Here is a 27,162-nt window from a genome sequence, read left to right on the forward strand (position 1 = left end):
CTGGTCCCGCAAAGAACAAACTTGTTATTTATAAAGACTAATCAATGTTCGATTAAATTGGTAAACTGAGGATAAAAGACTAACTTTAGTTATTCTGTCATTCCCTAAGAATCAGGTGCTTCTGCAAAAACTAGGCTTTTTATGAGCCTTGAACCCCTAGAAAATCTTACATTAATGACTCTCGGGAGTCATTAAAGAATTAAAAATAAGAATTAAATTAATTAAAGAATAAAAAATAGAAGAAGAATAATTAAGAATTAAAGAATTAAAATAGAATTAAAGAATAATTAAATTAATATTAAGAATTAAAGAAATTAAAGAATAAAAATAAAATAATATCACCTATACTTAGAATGGTACCTGGTCTATAGTAAATGCTTAATAAATGCTTTTGACCCAGAGAGGAACCAGGATATCAAAAATCTGAGCCCCCCTAAGCCTTAACCTTTGATCTCATCTTCCCATCTGTCAAATGGCACAACAAGCCCAGCTCTCCATACCATCATTTCTTATACTAAGTTGGCTCTCTAATGCCAACTTGGGTTTGGGAAAGGAGAAAGGAGGATTGTTCAAATACTAATTTTGGTGCCGATCAGTGTCCATATCACAGACCCACCAAATTCCCATAATTTCAGGGCAATGAAGTTACGAGGGAACCCAGGCCATTGCTGATGCCTTCCTTCCCAGAACTAGTGGGTACAGTGAGATGAGCTTACCCCACTGTCTGCCAGGGTACCCCAGTGTTTAGTTTTCTCTCTTCCCAAGGCTGAAACGGAGCCCGGGGCCAGGCCCCAGGTGGGGGCGGCGCAGTGGGACAGAGTGAGGCGGGTGGGCAGGAGGCTTTGGCAAGGTGACATTTATTTGCCAAGTACAGCAAGACGCACAGTCTAGCCCTGCTGGCCTCTGAGCGCCACATCAAACCCACGGGCATGCAGGGGGAGCTGGGGCACAACCATTGCAGAAACCCTCAGGCAGGGGCAAGAAGCCTTGAGCCTGGGGTAGGGACATAGGGGCAGGGGGATGGCATGGCTGCCCCTGCCCTTAGCAGCAGGTTCTTACAAGGGGTTCCCACCATGTTCCTTCCCTTGATCCTTAACTCCCTCATATGAGGGGCCAATGGAACTCAGCCCACATTCTCACCTATCAGAAAAAGAAACTTGGGATTCCTTCAGGACCCCTGCAAGGTTAGCAAGGTGTTGTGTTCTAGACCTCCCTCCAGGCCCTAGTGGGGGACGGGACGGGACTGAAGAACACTGAGTTTTTCTACCTCCATGTTATTGGTGAAATGGGTGATAGAGAAATCAATTCATGATGAGGCAGATCCCCAAAATATACAAACAATAGGAAATTGATATAGTGAGGGTACTACTGGGTTTGGGTAATGGGTTGACAGCCTGAGAGGAAAGAAGAGGGCTGGGCTAGAACAAGTAGGACTTTGAAACCAACTGATCTTCAGCCCCTGTTCCCACACAGGGTTGACCATAATACAGAGACCCTATCATCTGATCCCTCCTTCTTTCCCCCCTTCAACCTTTCTGCTCATTCCCATAAGGACTCAGGTCTCAGCTGAAGCCATCCCTAGTGCTCCTCTACCCTTGAGAGCTGTCTCTCTCTCCCTTGGCCCACTGAGGCATTTTTTTAGGACTGCTTCAAACTACCAGGAGTTTGGGAGGGTAAGAGTAAGAAGCAAGGATGAGGTCCCCAGCAAAGACTTCCAAGAAGGTCGGGCTGGATTGCATTCAGGACAGCTTCTCTCTGCATCTGTATACACTTTGCTGTAAAAAATGTGTAAAACACATTTTTTAAATCACACCCACTCTTTTTCTCCTTTCTGAGGTCATGAAGTGTATTAGGGAGGGTTATTCTCCTGGAGCTCTATGCTCAAGCCTTCTGTCATCTTCTGCCCCTAACCTTTCTGTCCGTGTGCAAAGGGGGAGTCAGAAATGCACCAGAGAGGCTGAGGGGGTCACCTTGATCCCTCACCCCACGACCTCACCACATGACCAGCTCTCAGGGGAAGTGGACAGGACTTCCACACCTGGGAGTGGACAGGACCTGTGGGGCTTAGGGGAATCATAAGGGAAGAGGGGCAGTGTCCCTAGAGCAGTGTCCAGCAAGGAACAGAAATGGGGAAGCCAGTAAAAGACAAAAAAAAAGCCACAAAAAGTCCATGCAGGGGCCGGGGCCAGCCAGGGCCTCCCCCACCCACTCGCACATACAGAGGAAGAGACAGCTCTCTTGTAGCCCCTAGGGATCCACCCCACAGGGGAGGGGGTCAGGCCATACCCCCTAGCCACAGGCTGCCGCATGGCTTGGCTAGCCCATGGCCCTTCCAAGAAACAGGGGTTGTCATGCCAGTGACTCTATGTACAGTGAGACCCTCCCCCATGCCCACCCTCCCTTTCACCCTCCCCCCACCCATTCCCCTGTCCGGCTCAGCCGGTCTCCTCGCTCCTGGCCTCCGGGGCGGAGCTGGCAGCCTCTTCTCCTTTACACGTGGACGGAGCCTGTACCGACTGGGCTCCCGAAGCTGTGCTGTCTGGTTGGGCCGGGGCCAGCTCGGGGGGCACAGCTGCCTTGGAAGCAGACGTGTTGCTGCTTTTGGGGGCTGGTGTGGTGTGCTCTTCCGTAGCAGGGGTGGCTCTCCCTCCACTTGCCGGCGTGGCGCTTCCATCCGTGGCCGGGGTGGCGCTCCTGTCAGTGGCCGGGGTGACGCTGCCATCGGTGGCCGGGGTGACGCTGCCGTCGGTGGCTGGGGTGACGCTGCCGTCGGTGGCTGGGGTGGCGCTCCTGTCAGTGGCCGGGGTGACGCTTCCATCAGTGGCTGATGCATCACCGCTTTTAGCGGCAGGCGCGGCGGCACTCTCTGTGGCCGGAGCAGAAGCAGAAGCAGCACCGCTTGGGGCCGCGGCTGTGGCCCCCCCACCTGCCACTGGGTTGGCAGTGTCCGTGGCTGGTGCTGCCTGGGCAGCGGCTGCATTGGATTGCTCTGGAGCCCGCAGCCGTTTCATGAGCGTGGTGACGCGGACAGCTTTCTGGAAGGAGGAGAAAAGCCCAAGTGGAGAGAAAATATGGCAAACACACCTGAAGGTGACACCTGAAATAATTTTCCAAGCACTACTGACCCCAGGGCCTCTGCTGGGCCCTCTGTACCCACTTCTGGACTAGCAAAGGCAGGTGGGTGATTCAGAGGATCAGTCCTTGAGGAAGAGAGAAACTCATGGGGAAAAGGGTCAGAAATACTGAGGCAGGGGAGAGGCAGAAGGGGCCCCCCCGCCAATACCTTCCACTTGGCCCTGGCAAAATTCTTCTCAATCTGGGCGCAAACTCCATCCTTGATGTTTTTATCTGAAGCAGCATTTCCTGAAATCCTAGAAGAGGGTAAAGGAGCAAACCCCCAGATTCCTTTAATGCCAAGCCTCTTCTCCATATAGAACTCAGGCCCTAAACTGGGCCTAAGCCCACCCCCTGTTTCCTGAGCTGTCAGTTCCTGGTTGGGATAAATCTCTGCTGAGGATTTAGAAGCATAAGATTTTAGATGTGGAAGATGTCTTAACTCCTCATTTTTAGAGAAAACATCCTTGAAAGCAAAATGTTCTGATGGGTTGGAGCTACAGTTAGACGGATAATTAGTTAAGGGATTATAGCATGTTATATCACGTCACATCATGTCACATTATATAATAGCAGCACAGAACCAACTTGTCTTTAGGAAGCTTCCTAAGTGAAACAGAGAATGTTATAAATATTATAAAATAAGAACATTCCATCAAATACAGGTGGCTAACCCCAGATACAGGTGGAGTGTCCCTAGAGATAGGATGCAATTCTCTTGAGGGGCCGTGATGCTGTTACTCTCATTCCAGCACAAAGAGGAATCCTAATGGCTGTATGTACACACACACACACACACACACACGCACACACACACACACACACACACACACACACACACACACTTTTATATACACTTATATACACATATACTTTTATATATACACTTTTATGCTCTAGAGAGCATGGAAAGAAGAAATAGTAAAAAGATCCGATGCAAGGGAAGGGAACCCAGACACGGCAGTAGTAGCAAGAGGATATCGAAGGACAAGTAATTAGGGGTTGGGTAGAACAGATCTCTAAACTCAGGGAACCAAGTTCGGTCAGAGACAAGGAGGGATGAGCACACTACTGGTCTTCTATTGGCATTCAGGAGTCAGGGAAGTTTTAACAGAATATAAAGTCAACCTGAAGTTAAGAGGAAATCCAGGAGGCTCCTTCCCTCTAATTAGGGAGCAATCCCAGACCCACCAATCTCTTCATTAGAACCTGCTCCCAAAACATAGGGTTTAGAAGTGACTCTACACTGCCCTCTTCACAGTGTATCCCATAGTAAATATCTTCTCCCCAGAGCTAGTCTATAGTCCCACTAATGCTGACCTTCATCCTCTCCAGTGCCTTGCTCCGTTCTGGGCCAAGGCTAGGCCTAATGTTCTGGTGCTGGTGGGGTACAACCTCCAGGATGTACCATGCTCTGTGGTTTATTTCAGGCTCTGGGGAGTCCCCGTCATCCAAGGCCCACTCATGCACTACTCTTCCACAGTCCTGTGGGACACGAACCCCATAGCCCGTTCCCTGACTTGGCCATAACTAAGGTCAGGAGACCTACTCACCATTCATGGGAGATAGCCTCTTCAGCAGTGATTCTCTGGTCCTGCTCCACTTCCATCAATCGGGTCACCAAATCTTTGGCTGTAGAGACCCAATGTGGAGAGGAAGGTTTGTGTCCCAGTTGAGAAATGGGAGTGGGAAAGGAGGAACTGGGTATGATAATCCATTAGAGAGGAAGAGAGGGACCCTGGAGATTGTCCAGGATAGAGTGAGCCTGAGTCCTTACAGTGAGAGGCAACCTGGGAGGTTCCAAAGGTAAAAGGTAGGGGGTAAAGCACTGTGGGGGAAGATGGGACAAAAAATGGACCAGAGAGAAGGAGGCCCAGGGACTTTGGGTCTACATGGCTTCTCACCTGCCTGTGAGATGTCATCCCAGTATGGTGAGTCAAACTCGTAGTCTCCAGCAAGGATCTTGCGAAACAAGTTTTTGTCATGGTTTTCATATTCATCTTCTTCCACCTCCTCATAAAAGGGGGGGTTTCCTGACAGCCTACAGTCCAGAGTGAGGAGAGGAATCCCTAAGTATAGCCTACCAGAAGGCCACATCTCTTTCCTTCCCTCTTCCCTTCACCCCCCTCTTCTCTTGCTCTTCCTACTCACAGAATGTACATGATGACTCCAATTGCCCAGCAATCCACAGGCCGTCCATACCTCTGTCGGCCGACTACCTCAGGAGCTGCAACCATGGAGTCCGTCAGTGTCACACCCCCAATTAACCCCATTGGGGTTTCCCCTGCCCACGAGGTTCTGCTGATCCTCTCTCTATCCACTCCTTGCTATCCACTCTTGGGAGAAATGTCCCAAAGCCTATCTAGATATGTATGAGGCAGGAGTCTTTCTGAGGGTAAAGAGGGTAGTGATGGAGACTCATCTTTATGGGGCAGTTAAGCAGCTCTTGGGCTTGTTTCCTCCTCTTCTTCCTATTCCCTCTTCTCTATTTTCCCTACCCCCATCCCAAAATTCCCATTCCTTGCCCAGGTATTCTGGAGTCCCGCAGGGTTCCTTGATGAGTCCATTCTCTAGCTTGGCCAAGTGGAAGTCACTGATGACAATCTTGGAATTCTTCAGCCGGTTGTAGTATACCAGATTCTCCAACTACCACCAGGTCACATAAGTGGGAAAAGATCCTGTGAGATCCTCTTGGGAAATAGCCCTCAAAGACCCAGCCCTTCCTGCACCACGGAAACACCATGCTCTGCCAGAGACACTTGTATCCCACCCCAGTTATAGCTCCTTTCCTCCCTAACATGAAGTTAACAGAATTTGAGTTAGAAGGCACCCTACAGATTATCTAGTTCCCTCCTCCCATCATCATTTTACAAAGTTGGAAACTGAGGTTCCAAGAGGGTAGGATAGGGAAAGTCACAAAAAGGACAGATGCAAATTGAGGTGCTCAGATTTCAAATCTAGGGATCTTTCAAATCTGGAACCTTTGTTCTAGGGCCTTCAAATCCTTACCACCCAGCCCCCAACCCCCCTTCCTATTAGAATCATCTCCCAATTATCTGTGTAAATGGAGAAGAACCTCCATTATGAGGTATAGCTAATCTAAACTAATGGATCATTCCCAAACATATTTCACTAATTTTTCTGCATATCATTTTTTTTACTTGTTATCTAAAGGCACATCAGTAATTTACTTTACTGATTACTTTAATGCAAGTTAAATGATGTAAATTTATGTCCCCCAAGTACCCATTGCCTGATAGCAGGGATAAGTGTAAGGGAGAGTCAGCCAGAGATTACAAATTTACCTGGATATTTCATAAAGATGTTTGAACCCTGAATAAGTGAGAGCTTTCCCTTCCCAGGACAAAGCCTCAAGCCACTAATCCCCTCTAGTCCTTTCTCCACCCCAGGCCAAGGCTACACCTTGAGATTTCGATGCACAATCTTCAGGGAGTGCAGGTAGGCCACGGCCTCCAGGACTTGCCGCACCACGTTGCTTGTGTCTCGCTCCGAGTAGTATCCCTGGTCCAAAATCCAGTCAAAAACTTCCCTCCCTGTGGCCCTGTAGATCAAAGAAACTTGAGCCCTTTCCCCACATGTGTTTCCTGAGACATTTAACTTGGACATGGTAGGCCAGGAGACTGGGATGGCCTAAAGACTCTGGGAGGACACTGTGTTATTTCTAGAAGAGTTATTTTAATGCCACAGCCAGAATGTCTTCACCAACTAGGCTGCTCCCAGTTTGACCCAAGACTCTGTGGATCTTAATGAGCTTGAAGGCAGGAGGCTGGCTAACCTGGAGAAGTTCCCACATGTGCTGGAGCCTAGAGAGAGCCTGAGAGAGGGGCACAGATGCCAGAAAAGAGAGCCTGCCAACCATTCTCCAGGGGAAAGGCAGGCTCTTGGAACTCCTCTTGGGGAGTTGGCAGAGAATAAGTGGTAAAGAATTCAGAAGGACCAGGTTTTCTCTAGGCCATTGCCAACCTAGGGACATCTTGTTACTTTGTCTGCCAGGGAGCTCTCATATCACTAAAACTCAGACTTTGGGCAGGAGGTGGGGGAAGGACATTAGCAGTAGAAGGAGGGAGCAGAGGAAGATTTCAGGGTAAGCCAAAGGTGGGTAGATGATTGGCGACCCCAGAATCCACCTCCTCCCCTACTCACAGCTCCAAGAAAATGAAGTATTCTTTGCGGGTCACAAACACGTCCACCAGCTGCAGGATGTTGGGGTGCTTCACCCTAAGGCCAGAGGTGGGAATGGGGAACCACAGAACCTCAGATTTGGAAAGGGCCTCCAAGGCCCAATCCATGCATAGACATAAGATTCTTCTACCATAGGAAGGAGGTGGGGGATATTTGGAAAGTCCCTGAACTGTTTTGCTGCAATTAATTTGGGGATTGGGATGCTAGCTGGGAAGGGAAACTTTGTTCTGAAGGGAAACTAGAAGAACCGAAGGGAGAATGAAAGGCAGGCAAGGGAGTAGAGACTGAAGTCCAAACCAGATGCTGGGGATGGTGACTAGCCATCCACAGCAAATCAAGGAGCCAAAGAGCGACTTGAAGACTCTCTGGAGTGAGGGAAAAGCTCATTCCTGATGCACACTTCTCCCCTATTTTCTCCAATCCTTTCCTTTTCCATTACTTCATCTTTACCCTGTCTCACTCACAACTTCTTTTCCTCTTTTATTCACCCCCATGCACCCATCCCTACCCACACCTGTTGGGCTTCAGTCCCAGGGCTAGGGTCAGAAGCCATCTTCTAACACTTACATTTTCAGGATGATGATCTCATTCTTGGCTGCTTTGCGCACCTTCCGCCCATCTCGCTTTAGGAACTTCTTACAGGTATGCAGCTTCCCTGTCGCCTTATCCTTGGCTCGAAAAATCTCGCAGAACTCCTCCCTGCAGCCCAGTGCCCTGTTTAGCTTGAGTACATTCCCCCTTTGCTTCCTTCCCCCAGGAGCATATGATCAAATGATTTTAGAATTGGAAGTATCTTGGAGATCTAGCCAACCCGCGAGGAAAAAAGATCTTGGAGAGATGGAGTATTTGGCCCAAGTTCATACAAATGGGCAAGAATTAAAACTCAGATCCTTTGATTTCAAATCCACTTTCACTCTCTATCTCTCTGTCTCTTTATGTGTCTCTTTTTGTTTCTGTCTCTGTCACTCTGTCTGTCTCTCTACCCTACAAGATGATTTCCCTCTTCTCTCCTTTCTCCCTTTCCCTATTGGTGCCCTAGGTGAGATATCTCACCTTCCTCCGGGGCCCAGTACTCACGTTTTGATGACCTGCCCCAAGTCATATCTGTCTGTCACCTCAGATGGCTGATTATAGTCCTTCTTTTCTCCCAGAGTCACACAGCCAAACGGCATTGCCAGGCCCGGTCTGCAGGAAGGACAAAAGCATAGTTAATCTTGGGGTCTCACTTCCCATAGTGCACCTTCCCTTAAGCTCTTGCACGGATCCCTCAGATGCCAGTTGATAGTTGTCCAGGGAAAACTGAGCTGCTTCCTAACCCCAAGACTCCACTTGCTTCTTTCCCATCAGATCTCTGGGTTAATTTGCTCCATAGCAATAATAATAATAATAATAAATAATAATAATAATAATAATAATATTAACTATAAACTCCATTTCCTTGACATTTTAAGATTTGCAAAGCTCTCTCCTCAAAAAACAGCTATATAAAGTAAGTCATATAAATAAGGACCCTAATTCTCTAAAAAGTCAAGAAGAAAGCCAGCATTACAGAGCTTATACCCAGGATTTGAATCCAGAACTCCTGAATCCAAGGCCATTTTTGATTCTAGCATGCTTTTTCTCTGAGCAACATGCTAATTCTGAGAAAAGTGTATTCTCTCTGCCAGGTTGAGGCTAGGCAGAGCCCAGAATAGGAGTTCGGTATCTCCCAAATCAGAAGTCTGACTTAAATGTATTTTTGACTCAGAGACTGGTTTGAGTATATTGCCTCCTTCCCAGCACCCTGCCTACAGCTTAACCTGGGCTCATTCCTCTCTGCCCCTGATCACACTGCCCACCCAGGCCCATGGCAGCTGAGCCCCCAGTGCCATCCAGAAACCTGTCCCTGAATTCAGCAAAATTTTTCATCTACATTTACAAAGGAAATTGGGGTTTGGTTCTTTTCTACTAGAAAGGATTTGCTGCACAGGGCCTTGAATTTGCAGGATTTGTTTCTGTCTGGATTTAGATCACAGACTTTAGGGCTCGAAGGAACCTTAGATCATCTAGTCCAATGCCCTCATTTACAAGTGAGGAAAAAGATCCCCAGAGAGGCTGCTGGGGGGTACAGAGCCAACATTCAAACTCAGTCCTCTGATGTCAGAGCTGCTTCTACTATGACACTCCCAGGCTTTTTAAAAAGAGTGTTTAAAATAGGATTTGATTTACATAAATTTTATTTATATGCAACTTTTTCAGGAACAAATCTATTGAATAAGACAAGGTCACCTTTTAAAACAGCTTTTGTGCATGGCTCTGTGCAAGGTGCCGTAAGGTACATCAGGCCCATCCTCAGCTTACGCTCAAGGCTACCTCCATAATCAGTCCTCTCTAAAATCTGTATTTCTCTTCAGCTTCTGTACACAACATGCTTTTGATAAATATTTGAATTGTTGCATGGGATATAAATACACAATACATTTTTTTATCTGACCTACAATTTCATTGACAGAGAGAACCTGAAGTGAAGACTTTCATTTTCCAATGCAGAGAGGAATTTTTTTCTGAAACTTAAGAGTCTTAAAATTGCCAGGGCTACTGAGAGGTCAAATGACTTGCTCAGGGTCTCATGTTATATATGTATAAGAGTTAGGATTGGAACTCAGGTCTTTCTGACCCCAAGGCCAGCTCATTATCCATGTCACTTGACTGCCTCTGACATACAACATATTTCCAATAAATGACTGAGTTCATCTGATTTGATAATACTTTATCATATGCTATGTTGTATTAATTTATTTGTTTACATGTTTTACTTGCCCATTAAACTGTATGCTCTAAGATGTGTCTCTACCTACCTTAAGAACATACGTAGTCAATATTTAATGAAGAGTATGTTGAATGAATGAACAAATGAATTTACACATGTAAATAGACAAGAAAGCTAGAATTATATATATGCATTTTAAATTTTTAATAGTATTTTATTTTTCCAAATATATACAAAGATAGTTTTTAGCATTTACTTTTGCAAAATATCATGTTCCCAATTTTTTCTCCTTCTCTGTCCTCCCCAAGATAGCAAGCAATTTGTTATAGGCTAAACATGTACAATTCTAGTTTGGGTGGAATGTCCCCTAATGGACAGGCCCACAAACTATATCCTGGAACTCAAGTTCCTGTTGCTTCCTTCCTCTAGCACAACTGTAAAAGGGCTGATGATGGAGAGGATCTGTGTCCAATGGAGCACAGGTTTTATGGCTCTCTGGGCAGTTTCCTCAGTACAACTGGGACAGTTATTACCTCTACAATAGTGAGGGGTCATCAGAAGTAGGTAGGGAGCAGGGAGCCAGGGACATAGATGTCACTGTCTATTCTCCCTCCCCATTGTCTGTTCTCCTTCCCCACTCTTATGTCTGACTTGCCTTTTGTGAGGATATCTCAATCTATGGTATGAACTTCTGAGGCAAGCAATTATCCATTACTAAAGGGATACAATTTTAGTATCTTTTCCCAAAGGAAAAGAAAAAAGCAAAGTCCTGAGCCTCTACATACCCCTATCTCCAACTGGATCTGAAGGGAACTAAGAAAAAATATCTTAGCTCCTTTGGGCCATCAGACAATAGACTTAAACTTTTCTATTTGCGATCCTTTTTTGCCCAAGAAATTTTTACATGACTCCAGGTAAATATACAAAGCAAACATTTACTGATAACAAATCATAATTTCATGACCTTGACATTCAGTTAAAAAGTTGGGAAGTAGAGAATGGCATTTTAGAGACTCTCCCCCTATTGTGTCAGAGGGCCCATGTCTTTCTGCTTCAGTACAGACCATTTTTCATGTCTGAAATGTACTCCTTCAAAATGCAGCTTATATATCCCCTTCTTCATGAGGCCTTTTTAAAAAAATTTTATTTAGAATTTTTTTTCCACAGTATATATGCATGAGTAATGTTTTTTTAAATAATATTATCCCTTGTATTCATTTTTCCAAATTATCCCCCCCTTCCTCTACTCCCTCCCCCCGATGACAGGCAATCCCATACATTTTACATGTGTTACAATATAACCCAGATACAATATATGTGTGTAAATACCATTTTCTTGTTGCACATTAAGTATTAGATTCCGAAGGTACATGTAACCTGGGTAGATAGACAGTAGTGCTAACAATTTACATTCACTTCCCAGTGTTCCTTCTCTGGGTGTAGTTGTTTCTGTCCATCATTGATCAGCTGGAAGTGAGTTGGATCTTCTTTATGTTGAAGATTTCCACTTCCATCAGAATACATCCTCATACAGTATTGTTGTTGAAGTGTATAGTGATCTTCTGGTTCTGTTCATTTCACTCAGCATCAGTTGATGTAAGTCTCTCCAAGCCTCATGAGGCCTTTTTTGATATTCCCATTCATTCCTTCCCATATGGCCTTGTATTTAATGTCTACTTATTTGTCATTATTCTCTTTATATTTATTCGGTATATATTTATATATTGTATTTATGTTTATATATGTATATATATTTATATATGTGTGCAAACACACATATAAACACATGTATAACACATGTGTATGTGTATATACAACATAAATATTGTACTTATCACCTCCATTGAAATATAAGTTCCTTATGTTCAAAGGGCTATAGAAATGTTGCAGCATTGTCATTACTGGGTCTGCATCCCAAAGAGATCATAAAAACATGTGCAAAAATGTTTGTAACAATTCTTTTTGTAGTGACAAGGAATTGGAAATTGAGTGGATGTCCATCAATTCTAGGATTGGCTGAATAAGTTATGATATGTGAATGTAAGGGAATATTATTATTCTATAAAAAACAATCAGCTGGATGACTTCAGAAAAGCCTGGAAAGACTTACATGAACTGAGGCTGAGTAAAGTGAGCAAAACCAGAACTCTGTACACTGTAACGACAAGATTAAGTGATAACCAACTGTGATAGACTTAGTTCTTCTTAGCAATGCAGTGATCTAAGATAATTCCAATAGACTTTGGTTGAAAAATGCTTTTCATGTCCAGAGAGAGAAGTATGGAAGGTTGAAGAATACTATTTTTACCTCTTTTGTTCATTTGTTTGTTTGCTTTTTCTTTCTCATGGGTTTTTCCCTTTTTGTCTGATTTTTTTTGTACAATATGATAAATACGGAAATATGTTTAAAATGACTGCACGTGTATAACCTATATCAGATTGCTTGTTGTTTTGGGGAGAGGGGAGATAAAAGAGGGAGGGAGAAAAATTCTGGAACGTACAATTTTACAAAAATGAATGTTGAAAACTATCTTTACAGGTATCTGGAAAAATAAAATGCTACTGAGAAAAAAATAATATTAAGGACAATAAAACAAAAAATGTTTACTGAGCCCTCATATATATAATTAAGTAGGTGGGTCATTTTGTGTGTGTATATACATATATAAATATATATGCATCTATATGAATATACCTATATGTAGACACACAGAGACACACCCTAGCTACAAAAATTAACTATCTGAAGAGTTTATTTTGGAGCCTACAAATATTTGAAAAAGGACCATTTTGGGTTGAAAAAAATTCTGTTCTAAAATATTAAATGTTCAATAAATCCTCAATGTTGTAACTAAAAGAAATTTAAGTTCCTTGAGAATAGAGATTGTTCCATTCATCAGAGGCAGCTGGGTGTTACAGTGGATAAAAGTGCCAGGACTGGAATTAGTACAGACCTGAATTCAAATCCAGTCTCAAACACTTATTAGCTGTGTGATCCTGGACCTCTGTCTGCTTCACTAAACTCTACTGTAAAATGAAGAAAAATAACATTACGGTGAAATATTTTTAAAAGTAATTAGTACCTGAAACATAGTCGGTACTTAATAAATGCATATTCCCTTTCATTCTTCAGGTCGAATGACTGATTGATTCTTAATCTCCAATGACACAGAGCATATTATATGGAGATATAAGCAAAAGCATTGAGCTAGGTTTTGGTTATTTATTAACCATCTCCCTCACTGATACTCTCAAGATTTTTCCTCTGATGCTGTCACATTTTACTTTGTAGATTTACTTATTTATGTCCATGTTTTCATCCTTTCTTTTATAGTATGAACTTTCAGAGGGCAAGGCCTGCTTCTTTTTCTATTTTCTTATTCCCAGTGTCTAGTACAAAACCTTGCACACTTAATTGTACAAATCACTGCATCCGCATGAGCCCGTTTCCACATTTTAAAAATGGAAATAATAATGTCTACCTTGCATGGAGCTGTTGAGAAGATGAAATAAAGACAATGAATAAAAAAGAGCTTTTTGAAGGTCTTTGGAAGCTTTAGCATGGAATAGATTGAACAGTGTCTGAGGACTTCAATCAGTAGGACCATTATATAGGAAAGTGTTCAGCAAATAAAAAACAGCAAATTCTAAGCACCCTTAGGATGCCAACAATATAATGGCTTTCTCAAGGGCCCAGGAAAGAAGGCATGATTTCAGATAGCGTTCAATTATGAATTCTCAGTAAGGAACAACATTCAAAACCAGAAAATCATCTTGCCATTGTGAAACTCAGATAGTTCAGATCTCAAGGCACCTACCAGGCCAGAGAAATCCCTATGGATAAAGATCTGTGGTGAAAATTCAGAGTCCAAAATCTCAAAGTTAAAAGAGATATATGGGGAAGATATTGGGGAATTGAGGAAGTGTTTCTGGTCCTGATCTCTATCTGGCCATTGGACCCAGATGGCTCTGGAGGGGAAAGTGAATCCAATTCACTCGAATGTCACAATATCACCTCCCTGTCATGGTCCTTTCTTTTAAAAAGACAAATAATAACCTCTGGCTCATGGGCAGGTTTGACAAGATACACTCTATTCCCTCCTCTTCTCCCCATACTTCTTCCCACTCCCAATATTCTACCTTGGGACATCATTTCTAATTATTTTTATTTATCATCCTTGGAATGATACTATGAACAAGGCATTGTGTTAGATAGTTTGGGGACACACATATGCACCATAAATAAATAAATACATACAAACTAGATAACTAGGCAGACAGATAATTAGGCAGATAAATCAGAATGTACCTTCACTTGAGAAACATACATTTTACAATGAGCCCTAAAATATAAGTGATGTAAACAAATAGTAAGATAATTCAAAAGAGGTAAAGAGAGCTCAAGGAAGATTTGATGGGAGGAGGGGGCTTCCATTTGAGCTGAGTCTTAAAACAGGAATAAGATTTGGATGGAAGGGACAGAGCCATGGGTAGAACATTGGATTTGGATGGAAAAAGACTCGAGTTTAAATCTTTCTTCAGTTGCCTTACTATGTGACCCTGAATAAGTCGTATAATTGCTCTATATGTCAGTCTCCTCATCTATACAATAGGGATAATAATAGCTTCTATCTCCTAGGGCTGTTGTAAGGCTCAAGAGAGAGAACACATAGAAGACATTCTGCAAGCCTACAGTGATCTATAAATGCTATTATTACTATTAACATGAGCATTGGCATGGAATTGAGATTAGGAATTTATTTTTACACTTAATCAAAGCCTGTCATATCACCATTCCTCTTTGTTCTGTCCTCTGAGACCAAGCAACATAAAACTAAACCCCTCTTCCAAATGAAGGCCCTTCAGATGCTCGAAGCCAGCTTTCATATCCCTTAAATTTTCTCTTCCACAAGCCAAACAGCCCTTCCTCCATTTCCTTCCATGAATCCTCATAGGACATAATCTGGATATAATCTCCTGGTCGTTCTCCTCCAGCTGGGTTCTAAGGTCATCAAGTCCTATCCAATCATAGTGAAGAGTCTGCCTCAGAGTCAGAAAACACAGGTTTAAGGTCTGACCTCTAGCACATAATTCGCACTGGGAAAGTCACAGAAGCTTTCAGTGCTCCCCCAAAACTTTCCAAAACCACAGGGATAGGAGAGTTGCTAATTTACATTGGTAGAGGGAGGGTTTCCTTTCTGAGAGTTCCTGATACCAGTGAAATCCAAGATCTGCCCTTCCCCCTGAAATGGCAATTTACATACATCTAAGGGTTTTAGATAGCATGCTATCTATTTTTACCAATTATGGTTGATCAAATGTGATATTTGTGATTTTATTGCTGCAGAAATAGGGTATCTAGTCCTTTGTTAGTCATTTAAGTCCAGATGATGACACAAGATTCATAGTCTCATGAGAGGGCACAGTGGTGGGTGGCTAAGGTCTGGAGCCTCTGGCCATGGCTTTAAACAACATTTATGGAACTTAGTAATTAGATGACTGTGATCAAGTCCCTTAAAGTCTCTGTTTCCTCCTTCATAAAATCCATTCAAGATCCCTGCTATATAGCTCTCAGGGTTCTTTTGAGAAAAGCACTTGAGAAGCTTGAATAAGCTGCACAAATGGGAGTCTTCCCTGCTCTCCTTAAAACCCCTGGCTCAGCTGCTTGCCTTCTTCCATATGGTGGCAACTGGGGATCATCCATCCTTTAGTGGCTTATCTACAGGGACTCACAATTTTTTGGAACTGCCACAGACTTTGCCTGAAATAGGGCCATAAAGAGGTTGAGGGTACTTTGGGGTCCAGAGTTCTAGAATTGGTTCTAGAAAAAAACCCTAACCTCTCTTCTTTGTAGAGCTGTAGGACTCCAAGATCAGATTCACTTAATGCATTAGCTAATTTTGTTGAATAGCTCTTATTTCTCTTTCTCTTTAGTTCCTTCTTAATGCATCAATTGAAAGGGGAGGTCAGAAGAATGTGTTTGAAAGGGAAAGTGATTTTTTAAAAGATATCAATAATTTTTTAATTAAAAAATATAAATAGTCAAGAACAAAAGGAAATGGAAGCAGGAGGGGAGATTTCAAGCCGAACCTTGGTTTTCCCAGGAGATGACATGTCCAGAGTTCCTTTTTCCAGTCCTACATGTTCCTTGGGGCATCAAAGTGGATAATCAGGAGGCTCATCTCTCTGAGTTCGAATCTGGCCAAAGACACTTACTGTTTATATGATCCTGGACAAAGTACTTAACCCTCAAGTTTCCTCATCTATAAAATGAATTGTAGAAAGAAATGGCAAACCGCTCAGGGATTTTTGCCAAGAAAACCCCAAATGGGGTCACAAAGAGTTGAACAAAACTGAAATGACTAAATAATAACAACATGCTCCTTGGCAGGAGATTGGGGAAGTGTAAATTCACTGTGCCTTCTCTCTCTCTGGACAGCCCTTCCACAGGCAGGGGCAGATTAATGCCTAAGGGCACTTGTTAGAAGGCAGTCTTTGCTGGGTTACAGTGGCCAAAACAATTCATCACTTGTTGGACAGCCCTGTGGTGATAAGCGTAGCTAGGCAAGTCCTCGAACAACAGATGTATAATGCCATCACCCAAGCCTTCCTGGCAGCCTCTTCTGCTTGTTAGCTCTATCCATCTGGAAGGCCAGCAGAGCCTTCCAGAGCCAAAGGCTTTTCTCCACACCATAAGGCAGCAGAGGAAGACTTTAGCAAAAGCACGGCAATAAAACAAGGTTAAACCCATCTCATCATCCCATTCCATTCAACTATTATTGACTGAACACCTACTTTGTGTGAAGCCACAGTCAGACAAATAAAAGATCTGGAGAATAGCCACTCTTTTAGGAACATTCTTGTCTGAGTTTTTTTTTTTTTTTTTTTTTTTTTTTTACTTCACTCACCTTTCCAGATATTTTATACATCATTTTCTTTCACAATCGTTGGTCTAGTCAAACCAACTTTCTTGAAGTTCCTCATATACAGCATTCCAAATCCTGCTTTTCCAGAGTACTGGCTCTTCTTCTTGCCTGAAATGCTCTTCTTCCTCATTTCTGCTTCTGCTTTCTTTATTATTCAGCTAAGACACCATATTTTGGAATAGCTTTTCCTTTCCTAACCTCTGCAGCTGCTAGGGTCTCACTCTATAATTACCTTGTGTTATTTCACATGCACACACACACACATATCTCCATCTACTGAAGGTAAGCTCTGTAAGGGCTACTTCATTTCTGTCTTTGCATCTTTAGTTAGCACTTAGCATAGTGCAAATAGTAGGTTCTTAATAAATGTTTATTGATCGGTTTCTCTCTACTAGCACAGTTGAGAATTGACCATAATCGGATTTTGCAGCATTCAAGGCAGTAAGTAGGAGCTTTCTTGAATGCAGGCCCTCTGCCCCATCCTATCGGGATTCCAGGATCCCACTGGCACTGGTGTCATGAGGTCTCAGAAGCTCTATTTTCAACTGTGAGGGTGGTGGGATGGAGGACAGAGACAATGATAGCCCTGGACTTCAATGGATTCTATTATTTTCCTCTGTTTCTCCTGTTCCCATGTTCCCTCCACCCAGAAGGGCACCTCTTTTAGGGCCATCAGGATCTTGCTATTCCTTCTTACTAGAATGATCTTCCTCTAACCTCTACCTAGTAAAATCTGCATTTCCTTCCAACTTAAATACGACTTCTTTTTTTTTTTTTTTTTTTTTTTTTTTTTTTTTACAACCAGAACAGAGTTCTCCATCCTCTCCAGGGATCCATGAACTTGTTAAAAATATAATTACTTTTTATATAATGGGTTTCCTTTGTAATCCTGTGTATTTTATTCTATGCATTAAAAATCATTATTCTGGCTGGGGGTGATAAGCTCATGTGTAATTGCTGATGTTGGGGCTATGGATCACTTGGGCTGAGGAGATCTGAGCTGTAAATGGGATGTCTGCTCTAAATTTGGTCCCAAAATGATGAGCCCCCTGTGATAGGGAACTACTATCCTAGTAGATTGGAAACAAAGCAGATCTAAGCTTCATATCCATCAACAGCAGAACTGGGCCTGTGAGAGGCTGCTTCACCCCCAGTCTTGAAACAATAGAAGGTTATTGTTCAACCATTTCAGTCATGGCTGATTCTTTGGGACCCCATTTTGGAGTTTTCTTGACAAAGGTGCTGGGGTGCTTTGTCATTTCCTTCTCTTAGTGCATTTTACAAATGAGGAAACTGAGGAAAATGGTTACGTGACAGCTAGTGAGTATCTGAGATCAATAGGGAGATCCTGTCTTTAAAAAAGCAATCCCCACAATCTTTTAAGAAAGATTCTTTAGGTTTTGCCAGCCTATCAAAGGAAATCCATGGCAAAGAAGAGGATAAGAACTCTGCTGTAAGTTCTCCTCTGCCTCTCTATTTCTTTAATGGCAGCGATTACATTCTGCCTTGTAGTAGTTTATGTTTATCTTATTCCTATTAGGTAGGAAGCTCCTGGAAGGGAAAGAGGGACCAAGCTTGACTCAGTTCTGTTTCCCCTGTATACAAGCACTCAAACGAACCCATGGGGATAGGAGAATGGCAGGCAGGGAAGGAGCCTGCTGGGACGGTGGTGTAACGGAAAGAATTCTGACTTGGGGTTCAAATTCTAATTTTATTTCCCATTGTATAACCCTGGATTCCTTCTCTTGTGGCCTCAAGTTTTCTCATCTGCAGAATGAGGTGGGGAGGTTGGATCAGACAATCTTTAAGGTGCCATATAGCTCTAAATATTCTTGTTCTATGATATTCCAGATGGTAAGTCGAGTGTCTATGATTTTGTTAGCTTGCCTATTTCTTCAATGTGGAAATGTTTTTTAACCAACACAAACCAGGAGATAAGTCTTAGGAAGGTGATTTAGGCTCAGAAAGATTAAGTGATTTTGCTCATACTAAGTGTCAGAGGCAGAATCTGAAGCCAGATCTTCCTGACCCCCCCCCCCAGCACCTTATCTGCTAGGCTGAAACTTCTCCGAAGAGTGAGATATCCACAAGAAACTTGATCTTTATGATTATAAAGAAATTCATATTCTGCCTATGACACCCTCTGATGTAAATGGATCACTGCAGTTAAGAGAAGGTTCTGAATACAGAATCTCTTCCTCTTCTTTGTCTTTCTTAAAGCCCATCTTGATGACCCCAGGTAATAAATCTCCATCTGCTACAATAAGATGGAGGCTTTCCCCTGAAGCAGTCCTAAGGAGGCTCTGCTAGCCCTGCTCCCTTGGGACAAATGTACAGAAGGTCATCTGCTACTCCCTGCATTCAGGGGGACAGGGCCTAGCTCGCCCTCAGCCGGAGGTCTTTGCTTCATTGAAGCTCTTTTGCTCCCCAGGAAAGAATCCACATTTAACAGAAAGGGCCCTCCCTACGGCAAACCTATTTCCTTCATTCTAACTAAATCCCTCCTGCTGCAGCCTGGCCAGTCTCAGACACTGGAACAAAACAGCGAGCCAGACAACAGGGAGCGTTTTGGTTCTTCCCAGGGTAACAATAAGGCCCTCTTCATGCCCCCTCCCCCTCCCCACTCTTCGCCCACTCTTACCATCTGCTCCCCAACTGCATTGATGCCTTGTTGAGATACTGAGCACTCACTGAACTTCCCTCCCTCCCTCCCTCAACTGCCTCCCAGCCTATTCTCACCTCTGGAACCTGGTCCCGGGTCTCCCCTCGACCTCACTGCCCCCTCCAATTCCCTTTTTCCCAGAACTCAAGAGGTTAAACTCCTGCTGGCCAGAGAAAATCCATATCCATCACAAAATCTGGTGAACTTGCTCTCATCACAGTCGGGGAGGGGGGTGCGCCCAGAACTCCAGGCCACCATCAGCAGCCTTCAAATTGCCTCCAATCTGAAGAAGTTAGGGGCTGCTTCTAGCCCTCTCTCTAAACTAAAGGGTGAGATACAGGTCCCTGTATTAACCCTTAGATTTCTCTGTTACTACTGCGTGAGCTGAATATCAACACGAGGAAGACATGTATATAATCTAATCACATATATTCCATACAGGTACACAGGCATACTTTGACATGCCGGGCTCAGTTATCTCACTGTGAACCACAGAACTCTCCTGAGACCAGATCTCTCGCTACATCTCCCACTATAAAGGGATATGACATCAATAAAAGGAATATCTGTACAACAAATAGATTCATATTCTACCCAGGTATACAAGTGCCCTTTTACATACCAGGCCTCAGTTTCTCCACTGTAAAAACCAGAGAGAGGAAGTGAAGATGAAAGGACAAGGAGGAACCAGTCTGCCACTGATCCTTGCTCCTGTTTCCCTGGGATACATCCTGCCTGTTGCTGAAGGTTGTTTTCCATATTTTAATGGTGTATTTTAATGGTGTGCTACTGCCCTGAGGGTTTGTTTTGTTTAAAAAAAAAGAAACTGAAAAATAGAATAAATGAGAAGCTGGAAGGGGAGGAGAAGAGAGGATTTAACCTAAGACTATCTCCTCCCCCAATCCTCACCATTCCTTCATAGATGATCTCCAAGCCCTAACTCATTTCAATTTATCTTAATTTGAGGTTCTGACTGTATTCAAATCACATAATCTTTCTGAGGCTCAGTGTCTTCATCCGTAAAATGAAAGAGCTACAAGAACTCTAAATCCTAGACCCTCTCAAAAGACCTCCCCCCTTCAGGGAACTTCTTTACTTTAACTTGAAATAATCTGAGTCTATTCTTCCTTCCCTAAGATGTACTCCCTGCCCAATGCCCACTGGCCTTCCCTTCATGTGGTCTCTGAGTGTAGTGGTAGTAGGGAGGAATGAACCACCTCTAACCCAGCCTTAAATGTTGTTAAGGTCAAGTGCGTGAGCCTGACCAATCCCTCTCGAGTTCTGAATTATTTAAGAAGGATGCTGAGGCTCAGGGGATGTGGGAATAACTCATTGTCCAGGACGCCCAAGGATGCTTCTCTGAATCAGAGTGGTCCTGGAGTTGAGGAGAGTGAATCACCTGCTACTGAGCTCTAGGGAATCTCTAGCCAGGGAGGGGACTTGAGCCTCTAGATCCCCAGCTGTGGCCTGGCTGACTCTGGGAGGGCTTGTCTCTGTGGGTCAGTCTTTTTCTGCCCCGATACCGGTTCCAAATGTTCTTATTGTTATTGAGGGCAAGTCTTTCTGGGACTGAGTTTCTTCCATCTTAAAAGGTGTAGGGGTCAAATTGGATGATCTCTAAGATAGCTTTCCTTCCTAAATCCTAAAATCTCTTTGGTCACAGACTGGCAAAAGGTCCTTTTCTTTCTTCTTATTCCCCCCCTAAAAAAGCCTCCCTTATTCTTGCTTACTTTGGGGCTGCCTGGAGGTCAGTGCCTGCATGAGCTGGCAGTATCTAGACACAGCCAACTGCCTCCCCCTCCCATTGGGTCACAGGGAGGGAGGCAGAGAGGGAAAGAAGGAAGAAGGGAGGGCCCCCTGCTCTCTTCTCACTGTGGTTGCTGTTACCGACACCTCCTGATTTAGTGGCAGCTGTGAATATCATCTCTGCCTGTGGCCTCCCCCATCTACCCTGAAAAACCTCTAGGGACCCAGGAACCCCTAGCCTGTCTCCTCAGGGAAGTGACCCAGCCATATTGTTCTAGAGCCTTCATATAATAGGAACTGTTCCTTTCTCCTCCTCCTTCTTTCTTCAGCCAACATGGGGCCTCCCTTGCCTCCAGGAGGGGAAAACTGGCTTGATTTGACACCTCCTTGTCTCCCCCTGAGCACCACAGTCTGGGGCAGTGAAAGTCAGTGGGATCTGTTCAGCTTTTTCTCCAGCTGATTATAGTAATTAGGGTTTAGCATCCAAGGTTCAGGCTCTTACAGCTTCCTTCCAAGGGAAGGGGAAATGGGTAAAGCAAGACTCCTGCCATCAAGAAATTATGATGTAATAGTGTCAAAAGACCCAGGATCCAGTACCTGCTCTGCAATTTACTACGCGTGTGACTTTGGAAAAACCACTCAACCTCTCTGGGCCTCCATTGCCTCTTCTGTAAATTTAAATGGTTGTATTTGATGATGTCTAAGGTTTCTTTCAGTTCTGAGTTTTATGGTCTGATTCTCATTTGTTTTGGTTGATCCAACTCTTCCCATAATTGTGACTCCATCCTCCCCACCTTTCAATTTCCCCAGATGCTCCGGACTGAATTTTTTGGGTTTTGTTTGGTGGTGGTGGGGATCAGATTTCATATCCTCTCCCTCCAGTAGCTATAAAGCTGCCCCCTATAAGGATGGAAAAAAGCTGAATCTAAATCCTTCATGGTACTAAGATTTGACCCTTGCTCCCTCAGCCACCTATAAGCAGTTTCCTCCCCCAAGGAAGTTAGGGAGCTCCTCCCCCCACCCTGTCACTTTCCACCACATATACTTTTCAATCAGTAGTGGTGGGGGAAATCTTCTGGAAGGCAGCGAAGAGAAAGGGGATGAACATCCATCAGGAAACATGAGCAGGTGTTTCTATGGCAATGGAAGTTTTAAAAGAAGGGGAGGGGGTGGGGAGAAAGGGAATTAATGGGCCTGACAGCCAGCCCCCTCTTGTCATTAGGTAGGGTATCTAACTCTATTACTTCTGGGTGAGGTTTCTTTCTCACACCACAGCCCAACCATCCTTGGAGGGGGCTAAGAGGTGAGAAAGGAGGAAAGAGGAAAAGGGGGAAGGGGGGAGGAGAGAGGTAGAACCAGAGGTTAGATAATATTCCTTTCTAACTCTTAGTTTCTGTTATTCTTAGGCTGAGAGGTGGGAGAATAGAGAAAGGCAGACATTGAAAGTAAAAGAGAAACAAAGGAGAGAGGTAGAAAAAGATGGAGAGACTTGGAACAGGTGTATGAAAGCAAGTGAAAGACAAAGTGAATAAAATCAAAGAACTTTGTTGGGGGTAAGAAAAAGAAGATCCTCAGCAGTGCTGGTGATACAGAATGAGAAAACGCAATAGAGGGAGAAGAGAGAGGGTGGCCAAAAGAACTGGAGAGAGGAAGCATGAGAACTGCAGACTCAATGGTAGAGAAGAGGAGGGAGAAGAGAGAGAGGGAAAAGCAGTGAATTTTTTTTTTTGGTAGGAAGGTCATCAAAGCTATGATCTTAGAGTACTTTAGGGAACCCCTAAAGTGTGTGGCAGTTCCAGCCCTTGAAGATAGAAAAGAACAAGAAGTTGTTACTGGTGCCTTCCCATTTCTCTCTAGTACTGGTTGCTACCCCTCCTCGTGCCCCCAAATTTGAAAGAGGAGTAGAGATGAAGGTATGGAGGGAAAAGTACTGGATTTTCATTCCCTGGAGCGAGGAGTAAGGTCCCAACCAAACCTCTCAACCAGGCCAGGCACATCAGGAAGCAGGAAGAACAGACAGTTGCTTTGAATCATTCTAACCCCTCTGTACCACAACGTTACCCAGAGGATGGAAAAGGAGCACCTCGGGTCTTAACACTTCGTCAGGGCCATGAATTGGAAAAACAGGGGGGCAGGTCAGTCACATTTCACCTAGGAAATACTGTAGCACTAGCCTCAGCACCAACTCTAGTCCCACTCCCTCTCCTGCCTGCCATCACAGGCATTCAGGAGGAAAAATAGCTAGAATTTCTCCTTAGCTTCAACATGTCGGAAGAATTGGAGAAAGAAATAGAAAAGCTCTGAGAGTCTAGATCTGAGCCAGCCCAGACTAGAACCCCCATCTTCTATGCTCCATACCCAATCTGCCTTGAACACTTTTCCTAGAATCCTCCAAGCCTCCTCTTCTCCCTATCCCCCAAAGCAAGAACTATGGAGCAGGCAGTGTGGCTGAAGAGCTGGGAGTGGGGAAAAATAGAGCTTAAGGTCCCTACCACTGCTTTAGTCTCCATCTCTGACTAGCAGAGGTCTGTTAGGAGGTACAACTAAAGAAGGAAAAAAACGCTTGAGTATAATAGTGTCAGCTGCATACTCTCATTTCTTCCCCTCTACCTTAGGACTCACAGTAGTGGGGGGGGGAGGAAGAAAAATTGGGGCTCCAGGGAGGAGACAGATGGAAGACAGACCTAAGGACAATGCAGGCGGGTAGTGTCACCAAGAGGCAAGACGGCCACTTGTAAAACAGTGATCTCTCTGAAGCAGCCTGTTACACACAATGAGGACAGGGAGGTTCTCTCTCTTCCATCTCTCAGCCCCTCCTGCCCATCCCCCAGACAGCACCCCCCTGTTGAACATCCAGACTGGTGAGTGAAATTAATTTCATAGAGGGAGAGATCAGAGCCCCAGGATCTAATTTCCAGTATGAGATTATGTTTCAGGAAACAATGCCCCTCAGCCCTGACTGCTAGGAGAGCCAGAGCCGTGTTCTGATCCTCCCAATGATCCTTTTCCGCCTGTGATTATTGTCGGGGGATCATGCAATCCCTGTAGAACTGGGGAGCAGGAAGGTGTCTCAGGCTGTCACTGGAAGGCCCCACCCCATCCAGGCCTCCTCAGGTTTTGGTTGAGAATGGGGCTCTCAGAGGAGTTGGGACCCACAGAGAAGCTCAGGCCTCCGTCTTTCCTCCGGCCTCTGCTCCTCACTGCTACTTCTTGGAAGAGAATGAATATGAATACCACCCCCCTGGCCCAGCGTCTGGGCACTGCCCACTGTTACCAGGCTGGGGTTGGAGGGGACCCGAGGGATACAGAAAGGAAGCTTTCCTTTGGGAGGGAGGGCTTCCAATCCTTTGGAGGGGAGTTTGTTCAGGAAGCAGGGGGACACAATTTTTTGGGCAGCCCAACTGTGGGGACGAAGGTAATACAGGACAATGGATTGTCAGGGGTTCTAGGGATTGGGAGGGGGAACGTTTCTAGAACAGAGGTTCCCCAGGACAGAAAGTGGGAGACCCGAGGGAGGGGCTTAATCGGAAGTTCAGAGCCCGGCATCTTGCCAAAGGCAGAATACTGCCTCCCCTCTCCCATCTCCCCTTCCCCACCCATACATACACACAATGTTCGCTTTCCAAATAACAAGCTGAGGACCCCAAGAACCTGAGGACTCTTCTGCCAGAGAGGCCAGTTACTTCTCCTTCCCCCCACCCTCAGCCTCCATTCTAAGAAAACTGCCTCATAGATGGAGCTCCTACATGCACATACGTGCACAGTGCACAGATTAATGAGCCCTAAACCCCCTCCCCCGTCAGAAACATGTGCCCGTTAGCCCCTCCCCCATCTCGCTCGTGCACATGTGTCTGCACCCACGCCCCTCTCCCCCCATCACCGACCAGAACACATGGACACCCGCACTCACGGGCACCTGGCCTACACGTGAGCGCCCCAGCCCCGACCGAGCCCTTTGGCGGTGACTGGGGCATTCCTGCCTCACAGGTCCGGGCAGAGGAGCGGACGAGGATCCTCTGCCCGGATTCCAAAATGGGTTAACTCCTTCTCTCCCAGCCCCCACCCAAATCCACTCTTCCAGCCCCCTGGGCGTTTTGTCACCAATAAAGAACTCCCGGTTGTTATGGAAATTAGTGCCTGGTCGGAGCATAAAGGGAGATTGGGGGATCCCTCCGGGGATACAGGAAGGGGTGGGGGGGATGGAACTTAGGGAGCCGAGCCAGGGGAAGGGAAAGAGACAAAATAGACCCTCCCGGGACCCCGGAGCGCCCTGCACACAGTGGGTGCTACTCCACAAACGCTGATTTAATTACATTTTCATTTGGGTCAGCCTACAGCGGATTTGGCTCCCAGCTGAGCTGCCTTTCTGCACCCAAGGCTTGTACGTCCAGAGACAAGGGTGTAAGTAGGGGCCATGGGGTGATGGGGACATGAAGGAGGACATACAGTTCGGGGAGCTGCTCCGGAGAACTTTTGTTCCCAGACCCTTTCTGGACCGGAGCACCCCTCCCCCCATTCCGCGGGGAGCCCGCGTGCTCAGGCTGCTCAGTTAGGCTAGGACAACCAGCCTTCTCTGACCCCCTCCCCAGACTCCCCCCTTAGGGCCTCGGGAAGCCGCAGAACAAGCCCACTTCCCCCCCACCCTTGCCCCAGCGCACACACACACACACACACACACACACACACACACACACACCACTCCGGCTGCTGCTCCCCAAACCTCCAACCTCCACGAATTTAGCCCCCTACCCACCCAGCCCAAAGGTCTCCATGGCTCCCTCAGGGCCAAGCCGCGGGTGTCCGAGCCCGCCGCTGATCTCGGGGACCCACCTGCAGCGCCTGTCCCGTCACGAGGAGGAAGCTGCTGGCTCGAGGCTCCGGAGGCTCCGCGGATTCCAGGGACGCCGCAGTTGGCGGCAGGACAGAGTCCGCTCGGGGCGGGGGAGATGCGGCGCCGAGTCCAGCCGCTCCCCAGCTCCGCGAGCCTCCAGCATCGCCCGCCGCTCCCCAGCGCAAAATTCGCACCGGGGGCCGGGGGCGGGTCGGAGGGGGTGGAGCTTTATCCTATTCGGGCCCGCCCCCGTGGGGGAGGAGCCAGGAGTCTGGGTGCGGGGTGGGGATGGGGGTAGGGAGTGAGGAGGAAACAAAATGCACTGGTGACTCACCCTGGGTGCCTAGCCCCCTCTTCGACCCTAGTATTCCGGAGAGGGTCTGGCAATATCTGCGTCCTAGACCAGGAAAGGACCCCTTCCCCAACTTCTGATTCACCGCAGCCCCCAGTCCCTCCTTCACTCGGTATGCAGGGAAGAATTATAAAACCTGCCGCGGAGCAGGAAGCCTTGAAGGCGGAGCCTTCACGTACCCATTTTACAGAAGAGGAAACTAGGGCCAGGGCAATTCAGCAGGCCAGGACGCTCTCCTTAGGGGCCCTTCCCCATTTCTCAGTCCCCAATCAGTGACTGAGACACGGAACTTGTCTGACCTGGAGGAGGCGGGGATCAGGCGGGATTTGGGAATTTGGGATGAGGAGAGGAAGCCCTGAGCAGAGACAACGAGAAAACACGCATGTAACTATGTCAGTGTCGCGCTGACGCACACCATCGTGTGTGGGGATGCACGCGTGTCTCTGGCCGGGCGTTTGCGTGCATGTCTGAGCATGGGAATGTTGTGTCCACGCGGACGTGTTCATGCGCTGTGCACGCATTCATATGCGAGGATGTGAGGCTGACATTTAGGGGCTCCGTTTGGAGAGCCGGTCACAC

General features: G+C 45.6%; 1 protein-coding gene across 1 annotated transcript; it reads right to left on the minus strand.

Moving 5' to 3' along the window:
* Positions 1-841: 841 nt before the first annotated feature.
* CAMKV (CaM kinase like vesicle associated) lies at positions 842-26,747 on the minus strand. Its single transcript, XM_074283293.1, has 11 exons — positions 26,231-26,747; positions 8,395-8,502; positions 7,885-8,016; positions 7,279-7,353; positions 6,538-6,676; positions 5,640-5,760; positions 5,266-5,341; positions 5,019-5,155; positions 4,668-4,746; positions 3,284-3,371; positions 842-3,035 (listed from the first exon to the last, which is right to left on the minus strand). The coding sequence occupies exons 2-11, from the start codon at positions 8,487-8,489 to the stop codon at positions 2,436-2,438; spliced, it is 1,542 nt and encodes a 513-aa protein (XP_074139394.1). The 5' UTR covers positions 8,490-8,502; positions 26,231-26,747; the 3' UTR covers positions 842-2,435.
* Between the last annotated feature and the right edge of the window lie 415 nt (positions 26,748-27,162).

This window comes from Sminthopsis crassicaudata, chromosome 1, assembly GCF_048593235.1.
Source record: "Sminthopsis crassicaudata isolate SCR6 chromosome 1, ASM4859323v1, whole genome shotgun sequence".
NCBI lineage: Eukaryota > Metazoa > Chordata > Mammalia > Dasyuromorphia > Dasyuridae > Sminthopsis > Sminthopsis crassicaudata.

Excerpts from the sequence above, each read along its gene's own strand:
- CAMKV (XM_074283293.1), bottom strand. The coding sequence starts at position 8,489 with ATGCCGTTTGGCTGTGTGACTCTGGGAGAAAAGAAGGACTATAATCAG. Across the intron at positions 6,677-7,278 it reads TACTTCATTTTCTTGGAGCT|GGCCACAGGGAGGGAAGTTT; the intron begins GTGAGTAGGGGA and ends TTTGATCTACAG. Across the intron at positions 4,747-5,018 it reads GGATGACATCTCACAGGCAG|CCAAAGATTTGGTGACCCGA; the intron begins GTGAGAAGCCAT and ends GGGTCTCTACAG.